The 12,331-nt window shown below is 45.8% G+C and overlaps 1 protein-coding gene across 1 annotated transcript in view; it reads left to right on the top strand.

Annotated features, from left to right (window-relative positions):
- The window catches only part of LOC142246681 (uncharacterized), a 193,563-nt gene extending 184,291 nt beyond the window's left edge, over positions 1-9,272 (top strand). The window contains exon 6 of the mRNA XM_075319746.1: positions 7,910-9,272. Within this exon, the coding sequence (XP_075175861.1) occupies positions 7,910-9,240 (1,331 nt within the window). The 3' untranslated portion in view covers positions 9,241-9,272. The remainder of the gene's footprint in view (positions 1-7,909) is intronic.
- The last annotated feature ends 3,059 nt before the right edge of the window (positions 9,273-12,331 follow it).

The raw sequence follows: 12,331 nt of genomic DNA, 5'->3' as shown, positions 1-12,331 counted from the left end.
AATGCTCGTTACTGAATTATCAGTCAGTCTTAGGGCGGCTTTGCACGTTGCAACATCGCACGTGCGATGTCGGTGGGGTCAAATCGAAAGTGACGCACATCCGGCGTCACTTTCGACATCGTAGTGTGTAACTCCTAGATGATACGATTAACGAGCGCAAAAGCGTCGTTATCGTATCATCGGTGTATTCCCCGACATTTCCATAATGCCGGTGCCACGACAGGTACGATGTTGTTCCTCACTCCTGCGGCAGCACACATCGGTGTGTGTAAAGCCGCAGGAGCGAGGAACATCTCCTACCTGCCGCCGGCGGCTCCCGTAGGATATGCGGAAGGAAGGAGGTGGGCGGGATGTTTACATCCTGCTCATCTCCGCCCCTCCGCCGCTATTGGCCGCCTGCCGTGTGACGTCTCTATGACGCCGCACGACCCACCCCCTTAGGAAGGAGGCGGGTCGCCGGCCAGAGCGATGGTTGCAGGGCAGGTGAGTGCATGTGAAGCTGGCGTAGCGATAATTTTCGCTACGCCAGCTATCACAAGATATCGTACCTGTGACGGGGGCGGGGACTATCGCGTGCGACATCGCAGCATCGGCTTGCGATGTCGCAACATGCAAAGCCCGCCTTAGGCCATGTGCATACATTGGAGTTTTTGGTGAGGTTATTTACCTCAGTATTTGTAAGACAAAACAACGTCTGGAATATTCAGTATAATAGAAACACGGGCACCACTTCTGAATTTTCCCCACTCCTGTTTTTTGCTCACAAATACTGAGGTAAAAAAATCACCAAATATTCATTGTGTGCACATGGCCTTAAGGGCACTTTACACGCTGCAATATCGGTACTGATATCGCTAGCGAGCGTACCCGCCCCCGTCGGTTGTGCAACACAAGCAAATCGCTGCCCGTGTGGCACAACATCGCTTACACCCGTCACACGTACTTACCTGCCTAGCGACGTTGCTGTGACCGGCGAACCGCCTCCTTTCTAAGGGGGCAGTTCGTTCGGCGTCATAGCGACGTCACTAAGCACCTGCCCAATAGCAGAGGATGGGCAGAGATGAGCGGGCCAAACATCCCGCCCACCTCCTTCCTTCCTCATTGCCGGCGGGACGCAGGTACGGGGAGTTTCCTCATTTCTGCAGTGTCACACATAGCGATGTGTGCTGCCACAGGAACGACAATCAACCTCGCTACTCACCTGACAACGATTTTTGGTGTTGGAGTGACCTCTCCAATACCAACAATTTTTACCTCTTTTGCGATCATTTTAGGTCGCTCAAAGGTGTTACATGCTGCGATGTCGCTAACGACGCCGGATGTGAGTCACAAACACCATAACCCCGACGATATAACGTTAGCGATGTCGCCGCGTGTAAAGCACCCTTAAGGGCCGGCGCCCACAATCAGGGTTTCTAGTGTTTTGCTCACAGCTTGTTTTCACTGCATCAAAAGCGCTGTGTTGTACAGTACAAGTACAGTGGATAGGATTTATAGGAACCTCCTGCCCACTGGGCTTATTCTGCAGCATAAACTGACATGTTGTGTGGCTTTCTGAGCCGCAGCATGTAAATTTATACTCAGCGGGAGAACATAGCGAAAATACATTGCTCCCAGATCCTGATGGTGGGCACGGTCAGCACATTCTTGTGCAGAGGTCACTCGGGGCTGCGCAAGAGGAGTGACTGCGTCTTGAATGTAGCGTCCCCTGATCGTGTGCACATCCCCTAAATGTTCTCTTAGGTGCCGGAGAATACCTGCCATGACCTACACACCCGCAACACTCGCTACATCACTGTGCAGGACTATTGTTTTTTAATAGAATAATAATAATGAGCTCTTCAGTAGAATCAATTTGAAAAAAGATCACAAATACAGAAACAATTCACATGCTGCTGATTGTAACATCTGCATCACAGGTCAATTTACAAGCTGTAAAAAAAAATGTACAGGAGAGTTTAACAATCTCATTTACTTTGCTAGATTTTTATTCACCATGGGGGGTTTCTGTGCAAAAAAATGCATCAAACCCTTTCTTGTGCAACTAGCAGCAGATTTTGTTGCAGAAATTTCTGTAAATGAAAATCCGTTCTTCTGGCTGGGTTGTTGCACATCTTTCCCCAACAACATCACAACCATGATATTCACCCTGTGGCACATAAAGGTTGTATCCGCTTTTTTCATGGATCAAACACTTATCCGTTATTACTTATGGTGCTGTTCACATGTCTATATTTTTCCAGCAGAATTGATGACACGGACCAATACAAGTCTATTGGTTTGTGTAAATATGTACGGCACACGGATGGCATCAGTGTACGGTCCGTGTGATGTCTGTGATTAACATTGCGAAGTATAGAAGAAGCTTTGTAATTTTATTTCTTTATCCATCAGTGAAAAGCACTGATGACTGATGGGAAAAACATGGATGTCACACGGACCAACCACTGATGACACAGGGACCAACCACTGATGACACGAGGACCAAACACTGATGACACAGGGACCTAACACTGATGACACAGGGAGCAAACACTGATGACACAGGGAGCAAACACTGATGACACAGGGAGCAAACACTGATGACACAGGGACCAAACACTGATGACACATGGACCAAACACTGATGACACATGGACCAAACACTGATGACACATGGACCAAACACTGATGACACATGGACCAAACACTGATGACACAGGGACCAAACACTGAAGACACAGGGACCAAACACTGAAGACACAGGGACCAAACACTGAAGATACATGGACCAAACACTGATGACACATGGACCAAACACTGATAACACGGGTACCAAACACTAATGACACAGGAACCAAACACTGATGACACAGGGACCAAACACTGATGACACAGGGACCAAACACTGATGACACAGGGACCAAACACTGATAACAGGGGTACCAAACACTGATGAGACAGGGACCAAACGCTGATAACAGAGGGACCAAACACTAATGACACAGGGACCAAACACTGATGACACAGGGACCAAACACTGATGACACAGGGACCAAACACTGATGACACAGGGACCAAACACTGATGACACAGGGACCAAACACTGATAACAGGGGTACCAAACACTGATGAGACAGGGACCAAACGCTGATAACAGAGGGACCAAACACTGATGACACAGGGACCAAATACTGATAACAGGGGTACCAAACACTGATGACACGGGGACCAAACACTGATGACACAGGGACCAAACACTGATGACACAGGGACCAAATACTGATAACAGGGGTACCAAACACTGATGACACAGGGACCAAACACTGATGACACATGGACCAAACACTGATGACACATGGACCAAACACTGATAATACGGGTACCAAACACTCATGAGACAGGGACCAAACACTAATGACACATGGACCAAACACTGATGTTACAGGGACCAAACACTGATAACATGGGTACCAAACACTGATGAGACAGGGACCAAACGCTGATAACAGAGGGACCAAACAATGATGACACAGGGACCAAACACTGATGACACACGGACCAAATACTGATGACACAGGGACCAAACGCTGATAACAGAGGGACCAAATGCTGATGACATTGGTATCATTTTTTCCACGGACGTATTTAACCCCTTTACAACCTAAGATGTGCTGGAAGCGTCCTAAATCATGTCAGGGTGATCCCTGCACATGTCAGCTGATTTGAACAGCAGACGTGCAGCTAACAGGCGAAGGTGGAAAATTGCCCGATCATGAAGGGGTTAAAAAGAACCTGTCCCCAGGTTTGTCCCCTATAAGCTACGACCAGCACCAGTGAGCCCTCATATACAGCATTCTAGAATACTGTATATAAGTGCCTAGGCTGATCTGTATAACGTAAAAAATTTATTTTATTATACTCATCTGGGGGCGCGGTTGGCTTCCGAAGGGTGTTGCTTCTCTCGGGTCTGGTGCCTTCTGTCCATTTCCGTCCTTCCCAGCTCCATGTGGATGATGCGTTTTAAGTCTCCCACACAGTCCTTGATGGCTCCCTTGTGTCTACCATGCTAAGGGCAAAGCAAAATACTGTAATGCACAGGCGCAAGAAAAGGTGAAAGATAGCCCACGCATGCGCACTACAATACATTGATCTGCCCTCAGCAGCGCAGATCAAAGTGCACTTGTGCAGAAGCACCATTTGGGCTTCTTGTGTGTATGACGTAGGACGTGTGACAATGACCCCAAATAGTCACACCTACGACACACAGAAGCTCCTGTCTATGATAAGGTGTCTGAAATGTGAAGACATAATAATATAGGAAATCACTGTGTCGTAATGTTGTCTGGACCCTGCTCCAGTGACGTCTGCTTCTATCGCTGCTGTACTGACTCTGTGGGCAGCACTTAGTGATAGAGGAGGTGGAGGTGATAGAATCAATAAGCAGCTCAGGAGCCACACAAGTGAGTAGTAAAAGTGTCCATCTAGAGCAGGGGTCTCAAACTCTGCTGGATGTATGGGCCGCACAGAGGAAAAACATAATTTGGGGGGCCGCATTCTTTGCAGGACAAAGGGACATTTTAATAGTACCATATATTTTTTTTTTTTTACACACCTTTGGATCACTGATTTTGAACATTTTTCACTTGTTTATTATATCAAATGTGCCCATTCTTTGTTTAAATATATAAAATAAATAATTTTGGTGGTAAAAAAAAATAATTCAGGCCTTATTTTGAGGGTTGTTTTTTTTTACATTTTATCCCTTTCTTGTAACTAATAGTGTTACAATTAGCACTATATAGAAATTTTGGCCAACATCTTTTAGTAATGTTCCCCATCTTGTTGTAATGTGCCCATCCTTGTCCCCTTGTAGTATTGTGCCCCATCCTAATCCCCATCCTACAGTAATGTGCTCATCCTAGTCCCCATCCTACAGTAATGTACTGATTTTTGTCCCCATCCTATAGTAATGTTACCCATCCTTGTCCTCATCTTGTAGTAATGTGCCTCATCCTTGTCCCCATCCTATAGTAATGTTTCCTATCCTTGTCCCCATCTTGTAGTAATGTGCCCCATCCTTATCCCCATCTTGTATTAATGTGTCTCATCCTTGTCCATATCTTATCGTAATGTGCCCATCCTGTAGTAATGTGTCTCATTCTTGTCCCCATCCTATAGTAATGTCCCCAACCTATAGTAATGTGCCCATCCTGTAGTAATGTTTCTATCCTTGTCCCCATCTTATAGTAATGTTTTCCCATCCTTTTTCCCCTTGTAGAAATCTCCCTATCCTGTAGTACTGTCCCCATCATATAGTTGTCCCATTCTGTAGTAATGTCCCTATCATGTTGTACTGTCCCCATCCTATAGTAATGTCCCTATCCTATAGTAATGTCCTTATCCTATAGTAATGTCCCCAGCGTTATCCCTATCCTATAGTAATGTTTCCCATCCTTGTGCCCTTGTAGTAATGTCCCCATCCTATAGTACTGTCCCCAGCCTTGTCCCCATGCTATAGTAATGTCCCTATCCAATAGTATTGTGCCCATCCTTTAGTAATGTCCCCATCCTATAGTCATGTGCCCACCTTGTCCCTATTCTATAGTAATGTGCCCACCTTGTCAACATCCTGTAGTAATGGGTCGGGGGAGGCACTGGCGGCGGCTGAAAGGGGGCAGTGGCTATAACTTACCGATTGCTCCCCTCAGCTTCCACAGACGCCGGAGTGAAGCTGAGGAGACAGTCTCCGGCCCCAGATCCACAGTGATTGGGGAGATTGGTCACAAGGCCAGTCTCTCCAATCAGATCTGGGGGCGGGTGAAACAGAGATCACCCAGCTCCAGCTAATGATCACTGCTACAGCTGCACTGATCATGGCTGGATTTCAATGTTTCAGCCATTTTCAATGGTTGAAACATTACAGTGGCTGTGATTGGCTGAACAGCGTTCGTCAGCCAATCACAGCCTCCGTAGGTCCGGGGAGGAGACACTACCCCTTCCTGAGGTCAGGCAGAGGTCCTGTCCTCCCCGAATCTAAGGTATTTGCAAAGCGATTGCACTTACCGGGGCTTTGGGGCTGCGATTTCGCCATGACGTACTGGGTACGTCATGGGTCCTTAAGTACCAGGGAGCTATGATGTACCCAGTACGTCATAGGTCGCTAAGGGGTTAATATGCCGTCCTTCACATACACACACAAACAAAAATCATTCTTCTCACCTGTCCTGCGTTCCCTCGGCTGCCTCACCTCTGCTTCTTGCTGTCTGTAGGGCCGTGCCCCAGTGACTATCGTGGCAGGTGCAGGGGCCGCAGCCACTGTCAGCAGCGCTGGCAAAACATTCATCTGACATAATGCGCAGACAGTGGCTGCAGCCCCTGCACCGGCCGCGATAGTGAACAGGGGCACAGGCCTGGGAGCCGCACGAAGCAGCCTGAGCCCGCGGGCCGCGTGTTTGAGATCTCTGATCTAGAACATTCCATGTGAGTTTTCCTTGTATCTCTGACTATTAAGTTTTTACTTTCATAGCTTTGAAATCTGAGCAAAGATCTGAAGAATATCAATTCTGAAGTTATAATGGTGAAAGGAGAAAGTGATGTTTGGGATGGTGAGCGATGCAAAGAGGACGATCCTACAGGTAACTGCCCCAGTGAGGAATCACCACTAAACAGAGAAGAGTCAAAATCTTGTTCATTCACTGGGCTTCTTATTACAATCATACGGCTTCTCCGCTCTGTTCTGTACATGTAGGTATCAGGGAGTGTGAGATGGACACAACCCAATAGCACTGACTCCTGAGCATTTATCACTACAAGAGAGGCACAATATGAGCATGTCTTGGACTCTGTCATATGGAAGATGGGGGGCCAGTGGTCCACTTGAGGTAGTCATTGAAGAATAAACATAATTTCCAAATTTGCTATGGGCCAAAAACAAAATACTTCCGGGCAGGGCAGTGTTTTTTTTTTTTTATTTTTTATTTCTCCATGTACAAAACATTTTACTACGCTCAATGTACCCGTACTGTACAGTACCCGAAGCGCGCACAATGCTGGACATCATGCAGACACGAGCCCAGCACGATGCTCACCTGGCTGATTTTTATTAAATTTTCCGAGCCCTAACCCCAAGCCTCGAGCCTAAAGCCTGCTTTACACGCTGCAATATATCTTACAATGTGTCGGCGGGGTCACGTCGTAAGTGACGCACATCCGGCATTGTAAGGTACATTGCAGTGTGTGACAGGTACGTGCGATTGCGATTGAATGGTAAAACGTTCATCGCATACACATCGTACCTTTCTCTAGAATTGCACGGCAGATTGTTCATCGTACCCGGGGTAGCGCACATCGCAGTGTGTGACACCCCGAGAACGAGGAACAGATCTTACCTGCGTCCGCGGCTCCCGGCCCACAATGCGGAAGGAAGGAGGTGGGCGGGATGTTTAAGTCCCGCTCAGCTCCGCCCCTCCGCTTCTATTGGCTGGCTGCTGCGTGACGTTGATGTGACGCCGAACGTCCCTCCCACTTCAGGAAGGGGACGTTCGCCGCCCACAGCGAGGTCGTATGGACGGGTAAGTACGTGTGACGGGGGTTAATCGTATGTGCGGCACGTTCAACAAATTGAACGTGCCACACATACGATGGGGGCGTTGCAAATCGCATACGAAATCGTATGCGAAATTGCAATGTGTAAAGCAGGCTTAAGGTTCACTCATCTCTAATCAGGAATGAACATAAGTACAATTGATTCTTTGTGCAATCATCATATCATGTAAATGACACTTTACTCAGTTAATAATAATTTAACCTTGCTACATACCTTTCAATTTGTATGTGAGTTTTTATTTTTACTTTTCTAAAAAGTTTATTATTAGATGAATATAAGTTTTATTTTGTTAAAAAATAAAATCAGTTTTATTCTTGGCAGGTGGCCGCACCAAAAGCTCCAAAAGACGTCCCGTATCTTCTGATGTTAAAGCAGATGATTGTAACATTGGACAAGATACATATGAAGAGCATGCCAACATCTCAGCCCTTCACACCAAAGTTCTATCACTTGATCCTTTTAAAGTGCTATCTCCCAATTCATTACAGACTGTTAAACAAAAGAAAAGTTACAGAAGTGTGGAAAATAAAAGAGCTCCCACAAGGAAGAAGCAATTATCATGTTCAGAATGTGGGAAATGCTTTAGAAATAAATCAACTCTTGTTACACATGAAAGAATTCACACAGGAGAGAAGCCATTTTCATGCTCAGAATGTAAGAAATGCTTTATTCACAAATGTTCTCTTGTTAGACATGAGATAATTCACACAGGAGAGAAGCCATTTTCATGCTCAGAATGTAAGAAATGTTTTATTACAAAATCTGATCTTGCGATACATGAAATAATTCATACAGGAGAGAAGCCATTCTCATGTTCAGAATGTGGGAAATGTTTTATTAGGAAATCTAGCCTTGTGGCACATGAGAAAATTCACACAGGAGAGAACCCATTTTCATGCTCAGAATGTGAGAAATGTTTTATTTGGAAATCTGATCTTGTTGAACATGAGAAAATTCACACAGGAGAGAAGCCATTTTCATGTTCAGAATGTGAGAAATGTTTTATTAGGAAATCTGAACTTGTTACACATGAGAGAATTCACACAGGAGAGAGGCCATTCTCATGCTCAGAATGTGAGAAATGTTTTATTAGGAAATCTCATCTTGTTTTACATAGAAGAATTCACACAGGAGAGAAGCCATTTTCATGCTCAGAATGTGAGAAATGTTTTATTAGGAAATCGCATCTTGTTGCACATGGAAGAATTCACACAGGAGAGAAGCCATTTTCATGCTCAGAGTGTGAGAAATGTTTTATTACGAAATCTGATCTTGTTAGACATGAGAGCATTCACACAGGAGAGAAGCCATTTTCATGCTCGGAGTGTGAGAAATGTTTTATTACAAAATCTGAACTTGCTGCACATGGGAGAATTCACACAGGAGAGAAGCCATTTTCATGCTCTGAGTGTGATAAATGTTTTATTACGAAATCTGAACTTGTTACACATGGAAGAATTCACACAGGAGAGAAGCCATTTTCATGCTCAGAATGTAAGAAATGCTTTATTCAGAAATCTCATCTTGTTAGACATGAGAGAATTCACACAGGAGAGAAGCCATTTTCATGTTCAGAATGTAAAAAATCTTTTACAACTCGACCACAACTTGTTAGACATCAGAGAACTCACACTGGGAAGAAACAATTATAACCGTTTAGTGACCAAGCCCAATTTTTTTTAAATCTGACATATTTCACTTTATGTGACTACTTCAAAATATCACAATTATTCTGACAAATGTTTTGCCTGACATGTTGTACTTTCTGTTAGTAATAAATTTAAATCAATGTTTTGCGTTTATACAATTTGGGAATTTTTACAAGAAAATTAGAAATTTGCTATATTCAAAATTCAAATGTTGATACCCATAAACCAAACTGTTATACTACACAAAAAAGTTAATAAATAATATTTACCTTATGTCAGCAATGTAAGTATAATTTTAAAACACCCTTTTATTCTGTTAGAAGGGTTAAAAGTTTAGCAGCAAATTTAATTGCTTTCGTGCAATGTATAAACTTAGTTTTTAGGGACTTATTCTGTTTTTAAGTGAATTTGAGGGGTCTATATATTGGAAAATCCCCTTAAAGGGATTCCATTGTAAAAAAACGCAACCCTCAAGGCATACAAAACTACTGTTTGGGCTCACTGCCGAGTTCCAAAAGGAAGGAGTGATGTTTTATATCGCAAACTTTGATGGAATTGTTTGCTTGTGCCATGTCGCATTTGCAGAGCCCTTGATGTGCCTAAACAGAGGAAACCCCCCACAAGTGACCCCATTTTGGAAACGACACCCGTCAAGGAATTTATCTAGAGGAGTAGTGAATACCTTGAGCTCCCAGGTGCTTCACGAAATTTTATGGCTGAGCTGTGAAAATATAAGAAAAATCACATTTTTTCCCCACAAAAATGTTGCTTTAGCCCCCCAAATTTTTATTTTAACAAGGGTAACAGGAGAAAATGGACCCCAAAATCTGTTGTGCAATTCCTACGAAGCACGCTTGTATCCGATATATGGTGGAAAACTATTGTTTGGGCAGACTGCCGAGCTTCAAATGGAAGGAGTGACGTCTTGGAGCACAGATTTTGATGGAATGGTTTGCAGGCAACATGTCACATTTTCAGAGCCCTTGAGGTGTCAAAACAGTAGACGTGACCCTGTATTGGAATTGATTTAGGGTTTTCATGGTATGTGAATCTTATAATGTAGTCGCATATGTATAATGTGAAAATTACATCAGGTTTGCATATGTGAGTTGTGTAGAATTATTGAGTTTGGCATGTGAGAGTTGTGTAGATTACAAAGAAAAAAACAAAGCTGACCAGCACCTCTAAATTAAATAAAGCAAGTGTGAACAAGTGCAAGCTGCTATGACTACATGATAGACAAAAGAATGTAGCAGCACTCTGTAAGTGCTAAGTGTATTGTCAGTCCTGACATTCCTGCACTATCCCTCCTGCTTTTTCTTAAAGGGCCAGCATGCCTTATCCTGGAGGCACCAGGTATTTAAGGCATACTCCTCCGTATGGGAGATGACTGAGCAATGTGATCGTACTCTTAGAGACACACTTGATAGTTGTCAGGTCCCTTTCCCAGTTTCCTGTTTTCATTACCAGTTCTGATAGCCCACACCTGTGTTCCAGAACCTGCAGTACCTGTCATACCCAACAGAACCTGTTGCATCTGTCATGGCGGCTAGTATTTGCTGTACCTGCCTGGACCTGTCATACCCACCAATACCTATTGTACTTGTGTGCTGTAACCTGCCGTAGCTGTTGAACTCTGCTGTACCTGTCAGAACATGCTGGACCTTTCGTACCTGCCAGTATCTGCTGTACCTGCCAGAACCTGCCAGTCTTCTTGCTTGTTCCAGCTGCCCTGCCTGGATGTCACACTAGGTACGGGGAAGTACCAAGCGAACAGCGAAAGGGAATGCAAACCCTGTGTGTAGGGAAGTGGGAGATGGTGACTCCTGACCAAGCCTACCGCTGGGCCCTGGGTTCCCTCACAACCCTAGATAGGTTCCGGCTCACCAACAGATGAGGAACCTGTATAGAAACCGGCTAGGAGTGCAGGGTACAGCAGTAGGTAAAGTCAAGAGTTGTTCATCTTCCTTCTCACTAGCACTAGGGCTCACCATTGTTAAAGTGTTAAAGTGTCCCCAATGTACCCCTTGTCTTGTTGTGTTGGGGTGTTGTTTTTCCATTCCGTGGGTAGGGGGTTTCGTTGTCCTGGGGCCCGGTGAGGGGAGGGATGACAGGTGGGTTATGGGGCCTGGTGAGGTGCAGGGTCGCGGGGGCAGCGCGGTGCCGCACGGCACAGTGGTACTCACTCAGCCAATGATGAACACAAAGTCTCCGGTAAAACAAACGGCTGGATGGACGGGTCCCACAGACGGCTGCGGTTGCTCTTCTCCCGGTAGGTTAGTGGTGACTGCCTTTCCCTGCACCTGTGTTGTGTTCTCGGTTCTGGTTGCTTCCCACTGGTAACCCGCTCCCCAGCTTGGATGGATGCTGAGGGAGCCCCTTTTGCCCGCAGGCTCTGGCCCTGGGAACTGTAGCCTTGGCAGTGACTGTGTTTCCCTTCACGGTTTGAGCTGTCGCCTTCAATCGGGTCTTGACTGCTGGGAAACCCCGGAGGTTCCCTTCGCTGATGGATTTGACCGGTTTTACGGCGACTCCTAGCCTGGTCGGGGTCCGTAGGCCCTGCCGAATGGTGCTGGCTTCTCTTCGTTCCCCGATTCGGTACCGGCGGGCCACCGCCCGTCCCCGGTCCTTACGGTTCACGTCAATCTGCCTCGACTGCAGATGGTCACCACCGTCTGCCAACCTTGCTGTAAGTGCCCGGGCCACGTACCCGGACACGGTCAGTCTGCTCCACTACCACTTCACTCCCTCACTTTCCAACTCCCAACTGAACTTCCACTCCTCTGAACTTCAACTGCTGTCACTTTTCTCCTTCTACTTCCACTACTCAAACTGCTCTCTTTCCCTTCCAAACTCTATCTCTTCCTTCCAAAAACTATCTGCCTGGTTTTCCCGCCTCCAGGACTGTGTACTCCTCGGCGGGTGGGGCCAACCGCCTGGCTCCACCCCCTGGTGTGGACATCAGCCCCTGGAGGGAGACAACAAGGAATTTTGTTTGACTTCGGTGTGCCTAGCCGGGGTGTGGGGTGTGTTGTTGTAGTACCTGTGATGTCCTGGCTTGTCCAGGGCGCCACAATAAGGATCCCAAACCATT

The sequence above is a fragment of the Anomaloglossus baeobatrachus genome, chromosome 7, assembly GCF_048569485.1.
Source record: "Anomaloglossus baeobatrachus isolate aAnoBae1 chromosome 7, aAnoBae1.hap1, whole genome shotgun sequence".
NCBI classification, from domain to species: Eukaryota; Metazoa; Chordata; class Amphibia; order Anura; family Aromobatidae; genus Anomaloglossus; species Anomaloglossus baeobatrachus.
This window is presented reverse-complemented; position numbering and strand designations above follow the sequence as displayed.